At 38.4% G+C, this 26865-nt stretch overlaps 1 protein-coding gene across 3 annotated transcripts in view; it reads right to left on the bottom strand.

Annotated features, from left to right (window-relative positions):
* The window catches only part of PLPP1 (phospholipid phosphatase 1), a 163034-nt gene that overhangs the window by 116963 nt on the left and 19206 nt on the right, over positions 1 to 26865 (bottom strand). The window contains exon 2 of one of the 3 annotated variants that reach the window (XM_004380469.2): positions 1966 to 2120. The exons of the other annotated variants lie outside the window; for them this stretch is intronic. Within the exon in view, the coding sequence (XP_004380526.1) occupies positions 1966 to 2120 (155 nt within the window). The remainder of the gene's footprint in view (positions 1 to 1965; positions 2121 to 26865) is intronic. 3 annotated transcript variants of the gene reach the window in all.

Genomic DNA, 26865 nt, shown 5'->3' on the forward strand with positions numbered 1-26865 from the left:
TACTGTGTAATGAGAAAGTATTTGTTCTGTAAACCTTCACCTAAAGTATAAAATAATAAAAATAAAAATAGAAAGCTCCTAGCCAAAATGACAAACTGAAGTCAAGAACTAGAAAACCAAAGAACTAGGTTATTATTCTTAGCCAATTTGGCGGCAGAATAAGGAAAGAAAGGCGGAACAAAGCTGCTGAGACACAAAAATTTTTTAAGTCACGTGGATAAGGTTGGGTGTTAACTTGGCTGGGCCATGATTCTCAGTGGTTTGGCAGCTATGATGTAGTTTGGCAGTCATATGATCTGATGATCACTTCCATAATGAGATTTGATATAAACGTGATCACCTCCATGATGGAATCTGCTGCGAGTAGCCAATCAGCTGAAAGGGAATTCTTGGGCATGTGGCCTGTATTGAATATAAGTGGACACTCCGGCAAGGCTCATGGGATTTTGCTCTCTCTGGATCCTGCAGCTGGCTCCTGTTTGTCTAATCTCTATTTCTTGGGACTTGAGCTAGCAGTTTACCTGCAGTCTTACCTGCTGATCTTGGGATTCATCCAACTTCACAGCTTATGAGCAAGAGCCCTGCTCTCTGACCTGCAGATCTTGGGTTTGCCAGCCTCTGCAGCTATGTGAATCAGAAGTTTCTATCCTGACCCACAGACTTGGGACGTTCCAGCCTCTACAACCACGTGACCCATTTCCTTGATATAAATCTCTCTGTATATATATGTTTATACGCTTTACTGGTTTTGCTTCTCTAGAGAACCCAGCCTAAGACATTAAGTATCTGAGAAAGCGAAGTCACAGGAAACAGGTGATTAAAGGAGAAATACAGTATAGCCTGCTGCATTCCCAAGCCACTCATGGAGGTAAATCTTTGATCTGCTCCTCCCTTTCTATGTCCAGTAAGTCAAGACACATAAAAAAACAACAGGCAGGGTACAGGAATCGGAGCTCAGAATAAAGAATATCCCAGGTGCTAATCTTAACCTACTTCATGAATCTTAACCTACAAGGAACGTTTCCAGTTATCTGAAATAGTAAAAACCAATATTATCCTACAAACTAATTATCTATCTAGAGGACTATACAACTTAAAAAATGATACATACAATAAAATACTACTCAGCCATAAAGAAAAATGAAGTCCTAATGCATGCCACAACATGGAGGAACCTTGAAAACATTATGCTGAATAAATCAGTGGCAAAAGGTCAAATACTATATGATCTCACTTACATGAAATAAGCAAATATACAGAAACCAGGAAGTATTAGCGGTTACCAGAGGTGGAAGGGAGGGGGCAAGGGAGAGTGTTTGCTTAGGGGGCAATGAGTATGTTAATGGTGGTAGAATGATTTGGAATAGGATTGAGAGAATGGTTGCACAACCTAAAGAATATTATCAATGTCACTGAATTATACTAGCAGAAATTGTTGAACTGGTGTATGTTTTGCTGTTTAACTTTCACAATTAAAAAAAGATACCATTTTGATGTACTCTGTTGAGTTTTTTGTTTTCTCAAATTTAATAAATAAACCTATCTCCTTTTTTTATGGCCTCCAGCAAGAATTTACTTTCCTTTTAATAATCTGAAAAAACAAACATAATCTTAGCTCAGCTCTGCCATAGAATAGCTAATTTGGCTTCAGCAAGTATGTGGGACTAACTTTCTTCACTTGCACACTGAGAGGAACTGATCCAAATGACTTACATGAACTCTTCCATTCTAAAGAAATTATTCTATAATTTTTTACGATGACATCAAGTTATTTTGGCTAACATCCCCCTTTCAATGAGGAAACACTGTCCCTGGATTAAAACAGTGGGTATATTTCTCAAGCAATCATTCACCACATCAACATTGGTGAAGACAGTACTGTGGACTTATTCCCACCCAACTCCATCACTTCATCCAACCTCCAGCACAACAAACCCATCACTACCTATTGATTAATTTACTTACAGAGGAAATGGGTAAGCCAACCCCCACTATGGTGAGGACAGTGGATGTGACGGTACTGTCATGGTACGGATACTTGATGCTGTTGTCATTACAGAAAATGCCTCTCTGAAATGGATATATTTGGCCCAAATTTAGAACAGCCATAGGCATGGAAGCTGTTGGGGAAGGGAAAAAAAAGACACATATGGTTAAATTCAATTCACTTCATGAGGAAGTAATGTCTACTGAATGGGATGCAAATCTTAACCTTACTTTGCCCTTTCTGAAAAAGGTTCAATACCCCCTAATATCTACAGTGATATCTACAGTGAAGACTAAGGAAACCATGCAACATTCACTTGGCCATATCACTCCCGTGTTTCTCAACTATAAATTATCTTATTTGCGTTGACCTCTGATTTTAGAGACAATCTACACAAGAAACACCCAGGGAAGAGAACAAAATTGGCCAATGGAAAAATAAAGTTGAGAAGATAGGAAGGTTTTATATTTTACATTTTGTAACTAATTCATTTTTAATTGAATTGATCAACATAGTAAGTATGTTTAGGAAAAAAAGGCAAAAGAGTAAATAAATTTAAGATCATAACATCGTAACAGCTAAACATAATGGAGGGGAAACGTACTAAATGCATTTCTCGTAAGATTTTATATTAATAGGGTAAAAAATAATAGAAACCATAAGTGTATTTGATATTAAGACCAGAAAGAAAAGAACAAACCCTCTGTTTTCCAAATATAAATATAGTTTTTATTAGCCCTGGCAGAGCTCCAAAATCACTGAAACAAATTATAAAGGAATAATTTTCAGCTGAAATTTTTCACCTAAGTGAAATGACCCTAAAAGACCAAACAGAAGTTAAAAAACTTAAATAGTACCTTCTTAATATGTCCAAATTTTACCATACTTTTTAGGATGTGTTTTATACAATTCAAACTTTCAAGTATCTACTCACTATACTAGATTAGGACACACATAAGAAATACAAATTAGACACTAGTTTCAAGAGCCTAAATTGTACATGTAAAAATAGAACACATACTCAGGAAATTGTTTAAAAAGCAATGCCAAGATAGACAGTGATGAAACTGTTCTGTATTTTGATTTTGATAGTAGTTCCATGACTATGAAAGTATCAAAACTCACAGAACTCTACATCAAAAAGAGGGAATTTTACTGTATATAAATTTAAAAATAAATATCATAAAAGGCAGAAAATATGACTAATTACTAAAATGTTATAAAAAGGGCTGTAGGAATTAAGAGGTCAACGTGAACCGTAGCAGTTAGAAAAACACTATTAAAGCAGAGGCAACTGAATTGAACTTGACAGGGCAGACAAAATCACAGGCAACAGGGGCACAAGGAGAGCATTTAGTGGTAGAGGGATGCAAGGAAGGGCAGCATGAGGATCACATCAAGAGCAAAGAGGGAATGAGCAAGGACATTTTAAGGTACATTTTATAGCCAACATGTACTGCAAGCTCACACATGCCAAGCACTAGGCTACACAGATTAATTCAATACTTATCTTAACCCAGAATCCTGGTGGTGCAGTGATTAAGAGCTCGGCTGCTAACCAAAAGGTCAGCAGTTCGAATCCACCAGCCACTCTCTGGAAACCCTATGGGGCAGTTCCACTCTGTCCTATACAGTTGCTATCAGTCGGAATCGACTCAACAGCAACGGGTTTGGTGTTTGTTTGTTTTTTCATCTTAACTCTGTGAAGCATATATTATCACTACCCCTATTTTTCACATAAAGTTATTGAGGCTTAGAAGAATGAAGAACCTAGCTGAAACTAGTAAGTGGTGGAACCAGGATTACAACACAGGCTGTTTGTTTCCAGAATCAGTGTACATGTGGTCTCCCATGGAGCCAAGTAATCTGGTTACATTAATAGGTTAGAACTATGGCAAGGAAGATATGATTGGGGCAGATGGAGAGAGGGCACAAAAGAGAGGGAACCTGTCCTTTAAAAAAGTTCATTCTAAAATATACGTTGCATTCAGAATAAAATCTCAGTTAATGGAATAAAATCTTATTTGCTGCAGACTGTCTCTGAATTCTGCAGTTTTGTAGTTTTTCATGGGAGTATGAGCATTTGGTATTTTCGTGTTTATTTAAAAAGATCATGGGTTTAAAATACTGGTCTAAGAAAATGGACTTATCCTATAGGAAATAATACATCACTGCCCTCTTTTGCTCAGGGTCAGCAACATGGTAAAATGAAGGGTTTTAGAAATAATTTACTAAAAAGAGAGAAGAAATGGGAGCATTTAATAGAGCTTTGAAATAATCTAGTAACTAAGTGAATAAGTGGTGTTTTGATAGTGAAAACAAAAAAGGATGCATGGAAGAACGTTTTGAATATAGAAATGACACAACTTGATGATTCAGCACAATTTCTGGGGCAGACATGAAGTAGGGTGAATGATGGTCTCACTGCCAGAAATGTGAAGTTGGAAAGGGTAGCTGATTTATGGTGGAGAAAATTAGTTTAGTATGGAGAATATTGCCTTTCAGGTGATCTGGCACCTTCCTAAATGTTCAGCCTCATCTTCCACATTCCCCCAAGCAACCAAGATTCCAATCACGCTGAACCATTTGCTATTGCCCGAACACACTATGCTTTCAAAATCCCTAGGGGCCTTCATACGTGCTCAGCCTTCTATTGGGGATACTTGCCCTCTTACTTCCCCTTCAAGTCTGAATCAGGCACACCTTTCTTATCTGTTCCATGCCACCTTATACACACATCTATTACAAGGCATTTTAAACTGCTTTTTGCATGTCTGTCAGCAACTTGAGGGCAAAGACAATCTTTATCATTTTTGTATCCTTAGCCCCAGGCACACAGTTGGCTCTGAATAAAAGTTTATTGAATGGTTAAATGAATAAAATTCAGGGTAAAGATCAGAAATAAAGAGATATGTTTAAGTTGCTGGCATCAGAGGTGGTAACTTAAGCCAAGAAAATGAAAGCTTCGAAGACTGGCAGAGCTACAGCAATCAGCTAAGGCCTGAGGTCCATGGCTAAGTCATGAAAAGAGACTGAAGGAGAGGGTTGAAGAAAGGATGAGTACCCGCTCCAAGAGGGCAGACAGGGGCTGTGTCTGTCTCATTCACTACCACGTCTCCTGCATCTAGCAAACTGAGGAGCAGGTATTGGCCTTCTTCAAACAAAAGAATGAACAATACAGAAGTAAGGACAATGTTGTTATACACAAGCCAAAGGAAATAGCTTAGAGTATCAAATATAAACCTAGGTAAATGTAGGCTGCCAAATGCAATGACATCAAGAAGAATGAGAACTGAGTAAAGACTCTGAGGTCTGAGGAAAAATGTCATCATTGGTAACCTCTGAGAGAGGACATTACACCATCTCCACTGACACAAATGAAGAAACATCAATATTGAGCTTCAACACTGGGTTTTCATTGTCTAAGCATGAATCCTCTTCTTAAGTTAAACATGTCACAATGATTCCCTCTATCGCTCATATGTATTTAAATACACACACACACACTCAATCACATACACAGGTATATTCATTCCCCAAAAGTGAGCAGACACCTCTACTCCAAAAAGCAATGGAATATTCTTTGTCTGCTATATAGCTTATTTTCAATGGCAATTTTTTAGGATAGTGATCGAAAATTCTGTGTTAAAGTTAGTATTATATCTTCCTCAAAAAGTTAAACATAGAATTACCATATGACTCAGTGACACCACTCCTAGGTACATACACAAAAGAACTGAAAGCAAGGACTCAAACAGATACTTGTACACCAATGTTCACTGCAGCATTATTCACAGTAGCCAAAAGGTGGAACCAACCTAAATGTCCATCAACAGATGAATGGATAAACAAAATGTGGTACAGCCATACAATGGAATATTACTCTGCCATAAAGAGAAATGAAGTTCTGATATATACTTCAACATGGATGAATCTTGAAAACATACTGATAACTTAGTCAGACAAAGAAAGACAAATATGGTATTATCCCACTTACATGAAATGTCTAGAATAGGCAAAGTATAGAGGCAAAAGTTTATTAGTGGCTAGCGAAGCCTGGGGGAGAGGGGAAAATGGAGAGGTATTGCTTAAGGGGTACTGAGTTTCTGCTTAGGGTAATAAAAAAAAACATTTGGAACTAGATAATGGTGATGTTTACACAACATGGTGAATATAATTAACGTCACTAAATAGTACACTTAAAAATGGTTAAAATGGCAAATGTTTTGTTATATATATTTTACCAGAATAAACTTTTTAAAGTTAGTATCACAGGAAAATTCTTCTCAAACTAAGTCCTTTCATAGGGCAGTTACATTCTTTCCTTAATATCTAAAGGACTTGGACACCATTTTTGACCCTTAATCGAATTTCTAGTATATTTTTATCTTAATTAAAATTTCCTTCTTAAGGGAAGTCACGTTTACAATAACTCGACAATGAGTTTTCATCTGTTACAATACCAGATTCACAACAGTTCAACTATGTATGTTACTACCTGAAAACAAAATGTTTTAACTCTCTTCTGGATCTTACCAATGCACCCTCTCCAATGCACTCAGAACTGTGACCCTGGAAGCCAACTCACAGACTGCATCAATGGGCTCTCTCACCCTCTATCTTCCAGGTTCAGTCAATGGTGGGGATGCAAGCTTTGGCAGGAGTATGGGGACAGGACATTTATTGCCCTGGCTTCCCTTCTGCAGGGTTTTGACCCTCTACCTGGGGCTACAGCTCCTGTCAAATGGCTTTCTCCACACAGCTCCCTTTGCCTCTCAGGTCTAAGGGGCAATATCCCATCCTCTCTGTTGCTAGCCCAGGGTATATCCTTTGTTCTAATTTCTGCTCACATATCTGTGAATAGTCTCTTCATTTAATCCTCTCAAATTATCCAGTTTGAATGCGCCATCTTTTTCCTAACAGGACTAGGGCCGATAGTGCTACATTCTCATTTTAATATTGCAAAACATGTTAGTTGCCGTGGATAGTGCAAACAGTTAACATGCTTGGCTGCTAACTGAAAGATTGGAGGTTCAAGTCTACCCAGAGGTACCTCAGAAGAAAAGCCTCTACTTCTGAAACACCAGCCACTGAAAGCACAGATCTACTCTGACATACATGGGGTTACCAAGAGTCGGAACCAACTCGAGGGCAACTGATGTTTGTTTTTTTAAACACATTGGTTAGCTACAATATGTCTGTTCTTAGTGTATCTAAATAAATATGCTATGCCACAGGGAAACGTGGATGTCCACCCTTTTGCCTACTATACGGCAGCCACAGTGCCAGGAAAAGAAAAAGAAAGAAAAAGACTTTAAAAAAGGAGGAAAAAGACCTCACCAAAAATATTTTAATAAAGGGGAGGAGGATAAATGCTATAAGAAAATAACAACAACTGTAACAGCAAGCATGACTGAAGCTTAGAGGAGTTGGGGAATGTAGCAGTCAGGATCCCAGCAGAAAACAGATAACATCCTCAAACCAGGTAATTTGAGGAGAGTTTAATAAGGAGACTATTATAAGGTGTAGAAGGTGTGGGCAGGGTCAAGAGATAGTACAGTCTCCCAAAACTGCTACCATCCCTAGGCCTAAAACATACAAAAAGGTCACTTGATAGGACTGCTGACTTCCACGAGAGCCAACATGACATGATTTGGCAGGAGGGAGCCAGGAAAATAAATACTGCAACCTCACTCTCCTCCTGCCAGTGCTTCCCACTGTCCAAAGCCAACTAGAAGCCAAAGGACAAGGTCAACCTCCTGGCACAGAGGCAGGGTGGAGAATGATGTAGGGCAGGTCTGCAGGGGCAAAAAGAAGATATTCAGAACCACAAGGCAGAGAAGGTAAGATGAGTCAGGGTCTCAGCAGGAACAAACGGTACCTTTAAAGTAAGTAACTTTAATAGAGAGACTATTTATACAGTCTGTATTAAGACAATACACTAAGGAGCTTAAAGTTTATTCTGTGGGTAAAAAGGAGACACATACTCCAATCTGTGCTTTAGGGAAGACAATAACTTAGTGAGAAGAGCTATGTAAAGGAAAAGGCAATATAAAGGTAGAAAAGAGGGAATGGCCAGAGGCAAGAAATACTAGCATATATAGAAAATGTTGAGGGCCTAAAATAAAGAAGTAACAGTGGGAACAGGAAGAAAAGATTCTAAAGATGTTTAAGAGGCAGTTCCTATAGAGCTGTGCACCATATCTCTGTGTATATGTGCATGCAGATGTGTGTCTGTCTCTCTTGTAAATGCACACACACTACCCTTCAGCCGTTGGTGCTCTAGCAGAACACACTTTCCTTTTTCTTTTACTCTGAGTAGATTACCATCTGACTGCATTCCCTCTACAATCTTGCTCACAATCAGCACTTTAAGGAATACTTTTTAAATGATAAATGAACAAACGAATAAACAAACAAGTAAGCAAAAGCCTCTGAGGCACATAAAGAATAATTTTGTGTAATCATAAACTTAGATTCTGGGAAGTTGTAAGTGATTTTTCTCTCAAAAAGGCTTGCGTTCAAATAAACAAAAAGAACTCCCCTAAAAAAGGTGAACAACTTGAAGTACAAGGGAAGCACTTCCAATTCTATATCCTAACAATTATTTTTAAGTTTGTTTTCCACTGGAAATAGAAAGTGAAAACAAGCAAAGACACACTGAATATACTCATGTTAAATGCTAAAACAAATTTATAATTCACAAACTCCTAGAATCGTGAAGGTAATTTTTGTACAGTCCCACATTACCTGCAAGCAAAGCTCAAGCATGGCTATTACTGTAGAAGCACTCCTCTCAGAAGCACCCCTCATTCTTTCCACAATGACTCACCCAAAACAGAGGTCCACAACCTCCCTAAAGAAAAGCAGAAGGACCAGAATTCCAAATAGACGCTGAAGAGTATACAGCGATAATATTTCAAAATAGGGCTTTATAAATAATTAACAATCAGATCCGGATCCATCATTTCCTACTTTCTTCTCTAGAACCACTAGAAACAATCAGATCTGAAACTGTACCACAAAGCACATCCCACTCCATAACAGAGGTGCTGGATCTCTGATCTCGGCATCCATTCTACACATCTTCAAAGTCAGTAAAGGACTTTGATATCTATGACTGTTCCAATATTCACATGTAAAAAGTTTCACATTGTACAACTTCACAGTATATAATATGATGGGTACTCTCAGTAACAAGAATAAATCATAATGTGCTCTCTTACTCACCAGTAAAAACATCTGCTTTTACTGAAAGCCCCTAAAATAATCGGGGCAGCCTAGCTTACAAGATACTTAAATACCAATACTGCTAGTCTTGGAGTAATTTATAAACCTGAGTCAGAAAACACAAACATGCTTCAGAGAAAGGTTTGCTTTGCAGTACAAAGATTTATACCAAGGTTGTTTGTGGTTTTTTACTGTGGGTCCACAGAGTTTCACTACTCTAAAGAAACAGTCAATCATCTTACATGGTCCTTCTCTATATGTCCAAGAAGAAAAATGGAAAGTAACATTTACTGAACACCTATTACAGGTCACCACCACGCTAACCAAAAACCAAACTCGTTGCCATCCAGTCAATTCCAACTTGTAGCAAACCTATAGGACAGAGTAGAACGGCCCCATAAGGATTCCAAGGAATGGCTGGTGGATTTGAACTACCAACCTTTTGGTTAGCAGCTGTAGCTCTTGACCACTGGAGCCCTGGTGGCCCAGTGGTTAACAGCCTGGCTGCTAACCAGAAGGTCAGCAGTTCAAATCAACAAGCGACTCCTTGGAAACCCTATGGAGCAGTTCTACTGTGTCTTACAGTCACTACGATTCAGAATCGACTCGACAACAATGGGTTTACCATACTAAGGCACTTGCACATACATTACAACTGTATATTATCTTCATATAAGAACATACTTATATTTCAGATTTCCTTCCATAAAATCTGGAAAAAAATTTTTTTTAAATTTCCAACCTAATCAAGAGTATGAGTACAGATTATATACATAGAATGATACCCATTATATTGTTAAGTGGGCAAAATACTCTATGAAAACCATATACAGCTTGCAATAAGCCATCCAAGGCACAACAATTGGTCTCTATTCACTGGAACAACAGAGGGAGAAGGAAAGTCAGGAATAGGAGAAGGAAATGGATTCGTGGCTAACTGCCTTCATGAACAACTGCCTCCTTTGCTATGAGACCAGACGAACTGGATGGTGTCTAGCTACCATTACTGAACATGAGGAATCCTGATCAAAAGGAAGAAAATGCAGAATTGAATTTCAAATTCTCATGGACTCCAGACGTTCTGGAGCCATGGAGGCTAGATGAACCCCTGAAACTATTGCTCTGAGATAATCTTTAATCTTAAAACCAAAAATATCCCCTGAAGTCTCCTTAAAACCAAACAATAGCTTAACTAGTAAAAAATACGTGCCTTGAGCATTATGCTCTTTTAAGACCTATCTATATGGGATCAAACTAACCTCAATAGAGGCCAAGAACCCTTGGCTTAACTGCATAAAAATAATACTAATCAAAAGCATTACAGATATCTGTAACTCATACCAGGTATCTCAACATTTTGTTGTTGTTAGCTGTCATCAAGTGGATCCTGACTCATGGCAACCCTAGGTGTGCAGAGTAGAACTGTTTCATAGGGTTTCGAGGCTGTGACCTTTTAGAAGCAGATCACCAGGTCTGTCTCCCGAAGTGCCTCTGGGTGAGTCTGAACCACCAACCTTTCAACATACAAAATATCATGTAGTTTTAAGTTTCACTTTAGTAAAAGCTAAATTCTAAGCTTTTAACTAGGTACTAAGAAGCCCAATCATCTGCTTCTAACCTGAGAAATTATAAAACCAAAAGACACCAAACCTGTTGCCGTGGAGTCAATTCCGACTCATGGCAACCCTCTAGGACAGAGTAGAACTGCCCCACAGGCTTTCCAAGGAGTGGCTGGTGGGTTCGAACTGCTGACCTTTTGGTTGGCAGCCGAGCTCTTAACCACTGCACCATCAGGGCTCCAAGGAACATTAAATCTGTCTCAAGTGGAAAGCAGTCATTTCGGTTAAAGCAGGGAAAAAAAGAATTCTTTCCAGTTAGGCTTCTCAAGCTATCCCATGTGGTGAAATCTCTGAAGTAGTGGTTCTTGACTTCTTGAGGATCATGAACTCCTACAGTTTTACAACCTGTATCCCACTCGACAAAAAAAAAAAAAATCTTATCTACAGACACTTCCATTATAAAGGTATAAGAAAAAATGACAATAATATCCTGAAGTCCACAGACTAAAGTAGCCAATAGAATATGATCTCAAAGAAAACTATAATTAACTGAACTTGATCATCCTACTTCTTTCCCTAACCCTTCTTTTTCCCTCCCTTTCTCACTCCAAATTTTACCCTCTTCTCATCATTCCCCTTTACTCTCTGTCCTTCATCTCCTATTTGTCTGTATTACAGAAATAAAGTCATTTTTAATATTACATACACCTATTACAATTTTGTTTCCTGTTCTAATTTCAGAAGTAGAAGTTTATCTCTTTAAGGTAAAGTGAAAACATTTAATGACTATTTACTACTTGCCAGGTATTTGCTGATAGATTATTTCTAATTTAACAATTCCATGACAGAGAAAAAAAGACAGTTGCCCAAAAAAATCTGTATGTCTGAAATCTTAGAAGTCAGTAAGCCATAGGCCAAGAAAAGTCAAAACAGAAATTAACAAAACAGAAAGGAACAATGAAAATACTACAAATCAAAATTTGATATATACCGCTAAAATAGTACGCATGAAAATGTAGAGCCTTAAATGCATACATTAGATTTTAATGAAACAAACATTCAACACAATAACTTATTTTCTAAAAGCCCAAGAAAGTGAAAGGAATATAGAACAGCAAACAATGAAACAGAAAACAAACAGATCAACAAAACCAGATGAGGTTTGGTTTTTGCTTTTTTTTAAGGTTAATGAAATAAATCAGTCTTGCTAAAAGTGTAAGAAAATAAAAGAAAAACACAAATACAGGAAATTATTAAAACATTTTAATGGGCACTAACCACAACTCTGGGCTAAATTTTATCTGAATTCAGAGACACTAATTAACTTACCCAACAGTACACAGCTCTGAAGTGTATACTACGGCAGATAACCCATACTACACGGTGGTAAGTAGGACAGTCAGGATTTAAACAAAAATTTTCTTTCCTTGTCACCACATCATACCAACTCTCTATTAGGAAAGTAGCCTAAGCATCAGGGGTCTCAGTTTCCTTATCTATAAATGAGGAAGATAAATGCACATTTTTCTCTGAGGTCCCTTTCAGACCATGATTCTATGAGCCTAAGCTGCTCTATATATAAAACTTCTTCTGTTGGTTAGATTAGGGGATAAGGTATATACTTGCTCTGTCATCTGGGACACATTTCACTCTACCACACTTGAGCTGACTAGCCATCCTAATGTTCAAGTACACTTTGCTGCAAACTATAGAAAATGTGAAACCTCAGAGAAACTTACAATAAAAAAAAAACAGTGAAGAACTGCTTCTAGAAGCTGTTTTATCAAAAAGGTAATGGCTATTACCCTTACTTGAGAAACACCCAAACCCACTGCCGTCAAGTTGATTCCAAGTCACAGCGACCCTACAGGACAGAGTAGAATTGACCCACAGAGTTTCCAAAGCTGCAAATCTTTACGGGAGCAAACTGCTACATTTTTCTCCAACAGAGCTACTGCGGGGTTCAAACCACAGATCTTTCAGTTAGCAGTCGAGCACTTTAACCACTGAGCAACGAGGGGTCCTTAAGTAAGAAACAATCCCCCCTCAAAAAAAATCCAGCATATGAAGTTTAACCATGTTTATGCATTTTTGTACGTATATATTTAGTGCTGACAAGTAAGACTACAGCAACTTCCGTGAAATCTGCTTGTACAAATGCTTTCATTTTCTCCTTCAGCAGTCTAAGGTTAAAAGGAAACAAAAATTTTCAGCTCTTTACTACTATGTGTTACACCTGGGCAGTTTTTAGAACATTCTATTCATTCTGAACTACAGGAATCTTCTTTATTTGTGTCCAATTCAGTTTGGACAAAATACATTCTGGGGAGAAAAACATGCAGTATTTTTCTTGCTTTCTTTGGAAACAGGTGTTGTAAATTCTTTCCAAAACCACGCGAAAAACTGTCCTGCTAATCAACAGTTATGTGTTGTTTCTAAACAGAATGACTTTTCTTCCCCTTCTTTACAAAGGATAATTACATGTCAAAAAGTAAATAAAGTCACTCAAAAATTTACCAACTTAACAAGTAAACTAGTAAGTTCGCCGGTAAGACAGCTTGTTTTCTCAACATATCAAATGCAGAAACTCCTTCTTAATTATTATTCCTGATAATTTGACAAAGGTTTCATGTCTAGCAGACAGCTAGACATTCATATTTAATACTCGAGAGAGATGAGAGATTAAAAATAAATATCAGCAACGATCCATCATAAAAGGGATAGCTGAGTACTATGAAAAACTGTACTCGAACAAATTTGAAAATCTAGAGGAAATGGACAAATTTCTAGAAACATACTAACATACACGAACTGAGGTAAAAATCTGAACAGATCTATAACAAGAGGAGACTGAAAAGGTTATTTAAAAACTCTCAACAACAACAAAAAAAAGTCCTGGCCCAGATGGTGTCACTGGAGAACTCTATCAAACATTCAGAGAAGAGCTCACACCAGTACTACTCAAACTATTTCAGAACATAGAAAAGGAATGGATATTTCCGAAATCATTCTATGAAGCCAGCATAACACTGATACCAAAACCAGGCAAAGACACCACAAAAAAAGAAAATTACAGATCAATATCCCCCATGAATATAGATACAAAAATCCTCAACAAAATTCTAGATAACAGAATTCAGCGTCATATACAAAAAAATAATACACACGACCAAGTGGGATTCATACCAGGTATACAAGGATGGTTCAACATTAGAAAATCAATCAACATAATCCACCACATAAATGAAACGAAAAGAGTCACGTGATTATCTCAATTAATGCAGAAAAGGCATTCAATAAAGTACAAGAACGATTCTGGATAAAAACTGTCAATAAAATAGGAATACAAGGGAAATTCCTCAACATAATAAAGGGCATCTATACAAAACCAATAGCCAACATCATTCTCAACAGAGACAGCCTGAAAACATTCTTCCTGAGAACAGGAACAAGACAAGGATACTCTTTACCACCACTCCTATTTAACATTGTGCTGGAAGTCCTAGCTAGAGCAATAAGGCAAGAAAAAGAAATAAAGGGCATTCAAATTGGTAAAGAGGAAGTGAAACTATCTCTATTCGAGGATAATATGATACTGTACATAGAGAACCCAAAAGACTCCACAAGAAAACCACTGAAACTAATAGATTCAGAAGAGTAGCTGGATACAAGATAAACATACAAAAACCAGTTGGATACCTATACACCAATAAAAACAACTATGAAAAGGAAACCACGAAAGCAATACCACTTATAACAGTCACTAACAAAATAAAATACTTAGGAATAAATTTAGCCAGAGATGTAAAAGACCTATACAAAGAAAACTACAAAATGCAACTGCAAGAAACCAAAAGACATCTACATAAATGGCAAAATATACCATGCTCATGGACAGGTAGACTCAACACTGTGAAAATGTCAATTCTATCCAAAGCAATCTACAAATATAACGCAATCCCAACCCAAATACCAAAGGCATTCTTTAACAAGATGGAAAAACTAATCATCAACTTTATACGGAAAGGAAAGAGGCCCCGGATAAGTACAGCACTATTGAAGAAAAAGAATAAAGTAGGAGAACTAGCACTACCTGACCTCAGAACCTACTAGATAGCTACGGTAGTCAAAAGAGCCTGGTATTGGTACAACGACAGACATATTGACCAATGGAACAGAATCGAGAACCCAGAAGTAAATCCATCCACCTACAGTCACCTATCTGTGACAAACACCCAAAGTCCATTAAATGGGAAAAAAGTCTTTTTAACAAATGATGCTGGCAAAATTGGATGTACATCTGTAAAAAAATGAAACAAGACCTATACCCCACACCATACACAAAAACTAATTCAAAATGATCAAAGACCTAAATACAAAGCCAAAAGCTATAAAGATCATGGAAGAAAAAATAGGGTCAACAGTAGGGGTCCTAATGTACGGCATAAACAGGATACAAACCATAACTACAAATACACAAATACCAGAAGATAAGCTAGATAACTGAGATCTTCTAAAAATTAAACACTTCTGCTCATCAAAAGATTTCACCAAAAGAGTAAAAACAGAATGTACAGACTGGGTAAAAAATGTATGGCTATGACATATATGACAAAGGTCTAATTTCTGAAATCTATAGGAAAATCCAATATCTTCACAACAAAAAGACAAAGAATCCAATTGACAATGGGCAAAGGATATGAACAGACACTTCACCAAAGAAGACATTCAGGTGGCTAACAGACACATGAGGAAATGTTCGCGATCATTAGCCATTAGAGAAATGCAAATCAAAACTACAGTGAGATACCATTTCACCCTGACATTACTGGCACTAACCAAAAAAATATAAAATAACAAATGTTGGAGAGGCTACAGGGAGACTGGAGCTCTTATGTAGTGCTGGTAGGAATGCAAAATGGTACAACCATTTTGGAAAATGATACGTGGGTTCCTTAAAAAGCTAGAAATAGAAATACCATACAATTCATCAAACCTACTCCTAGAAATATATCCTAGAGAAAGAAGAGCCGTCATAGGAGTAGATATATGATCACCCATGTTTACTGCAGCATTATTTACAATAGCAAAAAAGATGGAAACAACATGAATCTGTGAAACATCTCACAACATGGATGAATCTGGAGAGCATTATGCTAAGTGAAATAAGTCAGTCACAAAAGAACTAATACTGTATGAGACAACTATTATAAAAATTCATGAAAAAGTTTACACACAGAAAAAAACAATCTTTGATGGTTACGAGGGAGGAGAGGTGTAGGGAGGGAAAAACACTAACTAGACAATATATAAGTGGTAACTCTGGTGAAGGGTAAGACAGTACACAGTACTGGGGAACTCAGTACAATTTGACCAAGGTTAAATCAGAGAAGCTTCACAGACACATTCAATCTCCCTGAGAACTAAGTTACTAGGCTGAGGGGTGTGGATCACGGTCTCAGGGGGCGGCTAGCTCAATTGGCAAGAAAATGTTCTACATCCTAATTGGTGAGTAGCGTCTGGGGTATTAAAAGCCTGTGAGCAGCCACCTAAGATACATCTACTAGTTCCACCCTGTCTGGAACAAAGAATAACGAAGAAAGCCAAAGACACAAGGGAAAGATTAGTCCAAAGGCCTAATGGACCACAACTACCACAGCTTCACCACACTGAGTCCAGAAGAACTAGATGGCACCCAGCTACCACCAACCAACTCCTCTGACAGGGACAACAATGGAGGGTCCTGGACAGAGCAGGAGAAAAATGTAGAACGAAATTAAAACTCACAAAAAAAGACCAGACTTACTGGTCTGACAGACACTGGAGAATCCCCGAGAGCATGGCCCCCAGACACCCTTATAACTCAATACCAAAGTCACTTCTGAAGTACACCCTTCAGCCAAAAATTAGACAGGCCTATAAAACAAAGAATAACACATGTAGTTAAACCATGTATATGAAACTAAATGGGCACACCAGCCTAAAAGCAAAGACGAGAAGGCAGAAAGGGACAGGAAAACTGGACAAGTGGAAATAGGGAACCAGAGGTCGAGAAGGGGAAAGTGTTGACACATCACAGGACTGGCAACCAATGTTACAAAACAATTTGTGTATTAACTGTTTAATGAGAACCTAATTTGCTTTGTAAACTTTCACTTAAAGCACAATTAAAAAAAGGGGGGATATCTGAAGCCATGAGATTTTACTAAAATCACCCAATGCAAGTGACAAGAACCATAAATCTTGGAAAGAAAACAGAAAGTCACAACAAAGTGCCAATTGATACAATAATGGATAAACAAATTACGGTACATACATACAATGGAATACTACGCAATGATAAAGAACAATGATGAATCCAGGAAACTCTCACAATATGGATGAATCCAGAGGTCATTATGCTAAGCGAAATAAGTCAATCACGATAGGACAAATATTCTATGAGACCACTACCATAAAAACTCAAGAAAAGGTTTAAATACAGAAAAAAAATTTTGATAGTTATTGGGGGTGGGGAGGAAAAATCATTAACTAGATAGTAGACAAATGTTAACTTCGGTTAAGGGAAACATTAACCCACGATATAGGGGAAGTCAGCACAAGTTGACTAAGGCAAAGTCATAGAAGCTTCCTAGACACATCCAAACACCTTGAGGAACTGAGTTACTGGGGCTGAGGGCTGGAGACCATGGTCTTGGGAGACATCTAGGTCAATTGGCATAACACAGTTCATTAAAAAATGCTCTACATTGTACTTTGGTGAGTAGGTCTAGGTCTTAAAAGCTTGCAGCGGCCATCTAAGATACAATCATTGGTCCCATTCTATCCAGAGCAAAGGAGAATGAAGAAAATCAAAGACATAAGAAAAATACTAGCCCAAAGGACTAAAGGACCACATGAACCACAGCCTCCACCAGCCTCAGCCCAGAAGAATTAGATAGTACCCAGCTAACACCACTGACCACTCTGACAGGGATCACAATAGAGAGCCCCAGACAGAGAGGGAGAAAAATGTAGAACAAAATTCAAATTCACAAAAAAAAAAAAAAACAAAAAACAGACTTACTGATCTGACAGAGACTGGAGGAACCTCCAAGACTATGGCCTCTGCACATCCTGCTAACTTAGAACTGAAGCCATTCCCGAAGCCCACTTTTCAAACAAAGATTAGATAAGCCTATAAAACAAACAATAACACATGTGAGGAACATGCTTCTTAGTTAAATCAAATCTATGAGACCAAATGGGCAACTCCTGCCCAAATGGAAGGCGGCAGGAAGGGACAGGAAAACTGGACGAACGGATACAGGGAACCAGGGGTGGAAAGGGGAAGAGTGTTGTTACATTGTGGGGATTGCAACCAATGTCACAAAATAATTTGTGTATAAATTTCTGATTGAGAAACTAATTTGCATTGCAAACTTTCACCTAAAGCACAATAAAATTTAAAAATAAAGTTAAAACAGCAAAAACAAAGAGTAAAATGGAAGTTCTCAATCCAATCACATCAATAATTACATAAAATATAAATGTACAAAACACTCCACTTGAATGGCGGGATTATCAGGCTGGATAAAAGAGCAAGACCCAACCAAGTGCTGTCTATAAAAGGTGCACTTTAAATATAAGATGAAATACAGATAAGATGAAAAAGATATATCATGTGAACAGTACATATAAGAAGGCTGAACTGGGTTATATTAATATCAGATAAAGGAGACTTCAAAATAAAGGTTATTATTATAGGAAAGATAATGATAAAACAGATAACACATAAGGAAGGCTAACCATCATAAAGGTGTAGGTACCTAAAAACAGCACTTGAAAATACATGAGGTAAAAATTTACAACTAACAGAATTAAAGGGAAAAATAGAAAATTAAAAAAAAAACAAAAACAGAAAGTCAGCATGGCCAACTAAGAAGGAATGAATCACCAAAAAGTAGGATGAAGAACATAAAAGAAGTGTCAAGAAAAATGAAGGAGCACTTCTGAAAATGTCAATAACAACAGCTATGTTTTACTTAACCCCCACCATCTATCGTAACAGTGTGTCAGGTGTTGTAACTTTCTAATCCTTCAATAACTTTTAAAGGTAAATATTACACTTCATTTTTAAAGATGAGAAAATCTGCTCAAGGCCATACGGCTAACTTAGGTTGCAGAATTAGGATTCACATCCCAGTCAATGAGGCCGTGAACCCAATGAGTTCACGTGGTCTTAACGACAGCATATGCCACTTACAAAGAGGCTAAGTAGAAAGAGAATGAACAAGAGGTCACTGTTGATCCTTGACAGAATGACTGCAGCACTGGGAGAAAAGACAGACTGAAAAGAATTAATGAGTGAATAAGTGGGTAGGGACAACTTTAAAATATCTTCTAGTGAAGGAAGCTTGGTCCATACCTTGAAGAATAAATAGGGCAGAAGAAGGGGAAAGATTTTTTTTTGCTTTTGTCTACAGTGCAAGAGGGATGGTGGAATGGAGATGGTGGAACGGAGATGGAGGAAGGACTTGAGAAAGAGGATAAATGGATGGAGACAGACCCAAGGGAGATGGGATGAAATGTAAGCGTAGACAGACAAACCAAGGCCATCAAGAGTACGGTCTGCTAAGATTTCTTCTGTTTTGATTTTTTTTTTTTTTAAGCTTCATATTTTGTTTTGCTATGCAATACAGGCAGGCCCTGGGTCCTCTCTGGGGAGACCAGCCCCTAGTTATTTATATTGGCTTCCACCTTCCCCCCTCCTCCACTCTCTTTGGCCCTAGTGGAAACAGTGTGGCGAAGGGGAAGAAAAGGGACGAAAAAATTGTGAGCACTTCTATGTGTCTGGCACCATATTAAACATTTAACATTAATTTTTATCTAATCCCCACAATGCTAGAACACAAGTTCGAAAAAGGCATAGATATTTTTGTCTCTTTTGCTCACTGATATATCCCAAGTACCTAAGTCAGTGCCAAGAAAAAGGGAGGCCCTCAACAAATATTTGTTGAATAAACAAAGCGTCACCGTGTAAAACAGGTATTATTATCCCCATTTTAAAGATGAGGGAATGACTCAAAGTATAAGTAACTTAAATAAATTTATGTATATAATAAGCAAGGGTGAAATTAAAAATATTTAGCAACTTGTACTACACCAGCACTGGCCACTCAGAACAGACACCAGCTGGCGCCAGAAGAGGTGGGTTCTACTTCAACCTTTAATGCTGGATCATGTGGAGGTCCAGGGGAGGGGCCAACACAGCAGGGTTCATGGGTGGGCAAAGGGAAGACTCAGGTGTGCACTGGCTATCAATCTTGACAGTAAGTGGCTCATCCTGGATTCAAGCCTGTATTTTTCAGACCCTAAAGTCTTCTAAACGAAGCTGGAAACACTACCATCTGCTAAAAAATGAGGAGAGCATGGGACAACTGGAGGTTTTACTAGAGCAGGGAAAAAAAACATTCAAAACAAATGCAATGGGAAATGGAACTGGAAATCAACTAAAGATTGATAACTGAACTCAATGTGTTGCCAGACAATAAAAAAAAAAAAAAGGATGATCCTACTAACAAGAGAAATATAAATGGGCAAAGCAAAACTGCAGTATGAGGGCTTTCAATTCCAGGTAAATCATCTGGATATGTTTCAATAGGAAATGAAAAAAATCTACTGCTCAACGATAAACAACAATGATGAATCCAAGAAACATCTCACAACATGGATGAATCTGGAGGGCATTATGCTGAGTAAAATAAGTCAATCACAAAAGGACAAATATTCTATGAGACCACTACCATAAAAACTCAAGAAAAGGTTTATACATAAAGAAAAACAATCTTTGATGGTTACAAGGAAGGGGAGGGGTGGGGACAGAAAATCACTAACTAGATAGTAGACAAGTGTTAACTTTGGTGAGGGAGACAACAGACAATATAAGGGAAGTCAGCACAAGTTGACTAAGACAAAGTCATAGAAGCTTCCTAGACACATCCAAACACCTTGAGGAACTGAGTTACTGAGGCTGACGGCTGGGGACCACAGTCTTGGGGGACATCCAGGTCAACTGGCATAACGTAGTTCGTAAAGAAAATGCTCTACATCCTACTTTGATGAGCAGGGTCTGGGGTCTTAAAAACTTACAAGCAGCCATCTAAGATTCATCTATTGGTCTCATGCTGTCCAGAGCAAAGGAGAATGAAGAAAACCAAAGACATAAGTAAAATATTAGCCCAAAAGGCTAAAAGACCACATAAACGACAGCCTCCACCAGCCTCAGCCCAGAAGAACTAGATGGTACCTGGCTATCACCACCAACCACGCTGACAGGGATCATTACTATAGAGTCCCAGACACAGCAGGAGAAAAATGAAGAAGAAAATTCAAATTCACACAAAAAGACCAGACTTACCGGTCTGACAGAGACTGGAGGAACCCTCAAGGCTATGGCCTCCAGACACCCTGCTAACTCAGAACTGAAGCCATTCCTGAAGTCCACTTTTCAAACTAAGATTAGAGAGGCCTCGAAAACAAACAATAACACGTGGGAGGAACATGCTTCTTAGTGCAATCAAATATACGAGACCAAATGGGCAATTCCTGTCAAAAGCAAGACGAAAAGGCAAGAAGGGACAGGAAAACTGAATGGATAGACACAGGAAACCTAGGGTAGAAAGGGGGAGAGTTCTGACACATTACAGGGATTGCAACTGATGTCACAAAACAATATGTGTATAAATTTTTGGGTGAGAACCTAACTTGAGCTGTAAACTTTCACCTAAAGCACAATAAAATTTTTAAAAAAGAAATGAAAAAATCAAAACAGCCTCTTGAGTAAGGAAGGATCTGGTGAAAGCTGTATTTCAGGAAAATAAGTTTGTGTAAGGTAGACGTGGAGAAGGGGTAGAGCCTGGAGCCAGATGGGAGGAGTCAGTGGTAAAGAGCACTGTATATCTGGGTATGATTCACAGAGATGGTACAAGAAGTATCAATGGGCAAGAGTGCAAAGAACAGTACACCCTCAGCTTTTAGAGACACCTATATTCTGGTCACTGGCTTACAGTCACCACCTCTCTGCGGCTGACATGGTTTTACTATAAAAAGTACTTAGCCATCTTTTTTTTTTTTTTTTTTAATTTAGGACAAAAGAGAGAAAAAGGTAGTTTGGATATAAGTGACATTTACCAAAGAAGTTGTTTTTTTTTGTTTTTTTTACTTCCTGTGGTTTTGAGTCAATAGTCACCTACAATATCCTCAATCCTGGAGTATCTTACTTCGTTAAAACAGTTAAAATAAATCTGTGTATATATTTAAACAGCTTTAAAAAAAAAAAAAAGCCAGAACAACTGTAAGGACAGATTATTTTACTAAGGACTCTGAGCTTTCAGCATAAACAAAAAACAAGTTAACCTATTTATTTATACTAACAAAAATAAAAAGCAAGAAGTCGGTCACCTGTTGTTCCCTCCCCAGAAAGGCACACTAACACAGTGCCAACTGGCCAGAAGCAATACTTCACCCCCTCATGGTAACAGCTGTTCCCTTTCTTTTTCAAGCTGGCAAAGGTCACAATCAATAGCAAAGTTTGCATGCTCATTTCTACACGCTGATTTCTACATGCAAAAGATGAGAAGATGGCTGGACTAAGAGGGTTTAGGAAAAAACAGCTTTTTTTTTTTTTCTATTTTACTTTTTCCAGGCACTTATCAGAAATCTGTTTGGGGCTTCTTTGACATTTGAAGCTATAAATATAATCATTTTTCAGCCAAAAAACATTCTGTTCTGGAACTGGAGTTGGGGATGCATATTTTAAAAGGAGCAAAAAAATACAGCAAAACTGTACAGTAACATTTACATCATAAATGGTTGGCCTAATCATAAACGTTCCACTGCTATTCATAAGGTTTTCACCGGCCGATTTTTCGCCAGGTCCTTTTCCCTAGTCTGTCTCAGTCTTGAAGCGCCTCTGAAACCTGTCCACCATGGCTGACCTTGCAGGTATTTGAAATACCTGCATAGCTTCCAGTATCACAGCAACATGCAAGCCACCACATTATGACAAACTGACAGACGAGTGGTCCTCACAACTGAACCAATAAGCAACATCATGATAGATGGAGAAAAGACTGAAGTTGTCAAGGATTTCATTTTACTTGGACCCACAATCAACGCCCATGGAAGCAGCAGTCAAGAAATCTAACAATGTATTGCACTGGGCAAATCTGCTACAAAAGACCTGTTCAAGGGCCGAAAAGCAAAGATGGCACCTTGAGGACTAAGGTGTGCCTGACCCAAGCCATGATATTTTCAACTGCCTCATATGCATACAAAAGCTGGATGATGAATAAGGAAGACCGAAGAAGAACTGACGCCTTTGAATTATGGTGTTGGCGAAGAATATTGAATATACCACAGACTGCCAGAAGAATGAACAAGTTTGTCTTGGAAGAAGTACAGCCAGAAAGCTCCTTGGAAGCAAGGATGGCAAGACTTCATCTTAGGTACTTTGGGCATGTTAGCGGGAGGGTCCAGTCCCTGGAGAAGGACATCATGCTTGGCAAAGCAGAAGGTCAGCGAAGAGGAAGACCCTCAACAAGACGGACTGACACAGTGGCTGCAACAATGGGCTCAAACATAGCAACAACTGTGAGGATGGCGCAGTGTTTTGTTCTGTTGTACACAGTGTCACTATGAGTCAGAACTGATTTGACGGCACCTAACAACAACAATACCAATCACAAATATATTATGCTAAATAAAAGAGGCCAGACTCAAAGGACTACATACTGCATGATTCCATTTATATGATGTTATATGACATTCCATTTTTTTGACACTATAGCAGGGAGAACAGCGGTGGAAGGTAGAAGAAGGGAATGACTACAAAAGGGCAGCGTGACGGAACATTTTAGGGTGATAGAACTGTTCTGTATCTTGATTGTGGTAGTGATTATATAACTCTATGCTTTTGTCTAAATTGATTCACATCTACCAAAAAATAAAATTCACTGTATGTTAATTTTTTAAAAGCACTAAATGTTGACTTTAAAGTCTCATCTCTGCTCCCTACACCCCCTCACCTGTTTCAAACCTCCTGGCATGCTCTATTCAATCACCCCATCTCCTTCACCTAACTCCTATCTGCCATTCTAGCTTCTATTCAGCTACTTCAAGACTTCCTTTGGTATGAAAGGGTGGGGTCCTGGACAGAGCTGAGGCTTTGTAGTCAAACATAGCTGGTTGGGCTCACTTCTGGCATTCCCTCAGTTACTACTTGAGTGAGCTTGAGCAAATTACTTACCTCTCTGAGCTCAATTTTCTCATCACCCAACAACAAGTGGAAATAAATACTATTTACCTACCTCCCTGAGTTGTTGTAAAGAGCCCAGTAATGTGTCTGGCACATTAAAAACCAAAACAGATGCTGTCAAGTCAGTTCCAACTCACGGCAACCCCATGCGTGTCAGAGTAGAACTGTGCTCCACAGGGTTTTCGATAGTCAATTTTTTGGAAATAGACTGCAAGGCCTTTATTCCTAGACACTTCTGGGTGAACTCAAACCATCAACCTTTTGGTGAGCAATAAGCACATTAACCATTTGCACCACTCAGGAACTCTGCTGGCACACTGCTGTTGTTAGTTGCCTTTGAGTCGATTCCGACTCATGGTGACCCCATGTGTGCAGAGTAGAACCGTGCTCCATAGCGTTTTCAAGGTTGTGACCTTTTGGAAGCAGACTGCCAGACCTGTCTTCCGAGGTGCCTCTGGGTGGGTTCAAACAACCAACCTTTTGGCTGAGTGCTTAGCCATCTGTGCCACCCGGGGCAACCAGCGGGCACATTAATGGTAGTTTCTATTATTTCCTCATCTTTCTCCTATGCCTACTGCCCTCACAATCGCTGCTTTCTTTTTGTGCTCCCAGGTGCCCCTATACATACATAATCTATCACAACACTTAATTAATGCATGGTAACGCTTATCTCCACAAATAAAATGTGTCTATGTCTCTCTTCAATCCCTAAAGTCACAGAAGCTAGCATGTCCACTGCTCAACAGTCAATAAATCAAAGAATAATTTGTCCACCTGATCTGATTTTGTGCTTAAAGAAGGAGACACCGGAAGAGAAGCAGAAGCAGGCAGGAAAAGCCAGAGTACAATGAGATGTCTGGAATGGACCGCCCAGTAAGTTTTCCAAAGTTTCTATAAGAATGTTGTATACAGCATAACAGCACAAATGTTGGAAATAACCTAAATATTAAAAAATATAAGCTAAGTGGATTATGCCAAATCCATACAATGAAATAGCATGTACTTTAAATATCATTAAAAATAATTTGTAGAAGTCTAAGTTTAAACAGGAGCCTTGGTAGCAAAGTGGTTAAGAGCTCAGGCTGTAAACCAAAAGGTTGGCAGTCGAATCCATCAGCCACTCCTTGGAAACCCTATGGGGCAGTTCTACTCTGTCCTACAGGGTCACTATGAGTCAGAATCGACTCAATGGCACACAAGTTTAAAATATTACTAAGAATAAATACAGTAATATTCCAATTTTTTTAAAGCATGGGTTAAAAAAAAAAGCATGGGTATATGGATACAAAAAAAAGTACTAGATGATATACAACCAAAATATTAAAAGGGATCATCTCTCTAGGTGATGGTGAGTTACTAATAATATTTATTTTCTTTTTGCAGAAGAAAGGCCTGTGAACTGCTTCTGTAAAGATTACAGCCAGAAAACCCTATGCAGCAGTTCTACTCTGTAACACATTGGGTCACCATGAGTCGGAATCAACTTGACAGCAGCAACAAGGTCTGGGTTTGTTTTTTTGTAGGCCTTCTGGAGTTTACCAATTTAATATATGTTAATTTTAGAAAATTTGGGGATCACAGAATAATTATTTTTAAAGAAAAAAATTAACCTAGAATTTACTAATGATGGTATTGCATATCATCCAAGACTCAAATGTTCAAAACTAGGGGTTAAGAGGATTATATAAAATCCATATGTTGAAATGCTACATAATTCCAAAGTCAAAATAGTAAAATACATTATAATCAATAAACCTTTGGGAAAAAAACAAGATATGGGAAGCTCTTCTAGGGGAAAATTAATTTTTAACTTGCCAAATCTGTAACAGATCAAATATTAACTACATGTATTTTAATTGTCTTTCTCTTTCTTCAAAGGCTTGTCAATAGCCAATAAATTTCAGAAGACAATGTAGGATAGTGAATCAAGCGGATGGTTTCTCTTTGAAGTAGCGTTTCTACAGATTTTATTTAGTCTTTAGTTGAAAGAAGTTGTGATCTATAGCATTTTGTTCCAGATATTGTTTAAGCTTGTAAAACAAAGCATCCTGTTTTCTGGTGAGAACATTTGGTTAAGTTCTTCTATCTCTGAACCAACAATGAGACTTCCAGTCTCAGCAATCCCTCCCAAAACTTCCCTTAACCAATGAAGTCTCTCTTTCATTAGCTGCTGAGAGCAAGAGATAACTTCTCCCACTCAGCAGTCACGCCTATATTCCAAAGAGTAACAAGTACGTGTTTACTGTTGTACTGATTCTTGAATAAAGCTGGTAAACTATAATACCCTTATAAAAAATTCTAGAGAGACTTCTGGGCAACGTGGCGCTACAGTCACAAGCACCACGCCGTCCCTCTGCAGCAAAGATCAGAAAAACTAAGTCAATCCTGAAACACCAAGCATCAAATGAAGAGATAAAGAATTCAGCCAAGCACCGAATGGAATAAGAAACTGACAGAGAACAGACAGTGAAGAGTGATATGTGCAGAGGTCCCCTATCAGCTACCGCAGCACGGATCCACCATCTTGGACACTTACTGGAGATCAGCTAACAGGGAGTATGAGAAAGCAGCTTCACGGAGCTTCCAGCAGAAGACAGAACAACTGGTAACCAGCAATATACGCTTTCCCACTCCCCACTCTTCTTCACCCCCACTTAGCCTCCTCTGCTTCCTGCAGCCACAGTCCCTTGGCCAGGAAGCAACAGCTTCACCCCGGTGTCGCTTGGATTCCACCCGCCCACACTGGCTGGCTCCCTGAGTGCCTTCTGTTGGCTGCTGGTGTTGCTTTTTTC

The sequence above is a fragment of the Trichechus manatus genome, unplaced genomic scaffold (genome assembly GCF_000243295.1).
Source record: "Trichechus manatus latirostris isolate Lorelei unplaced genomic scaffold, TriManLat1.0 scaffold00074, whole genome shotgun sequence".
Lineage (NCBI taxonomy): Eukaryota > Metazoa > Chordata > Mammalia > Sirenia > Trichechidae > Trichechus > Trichechus manatus.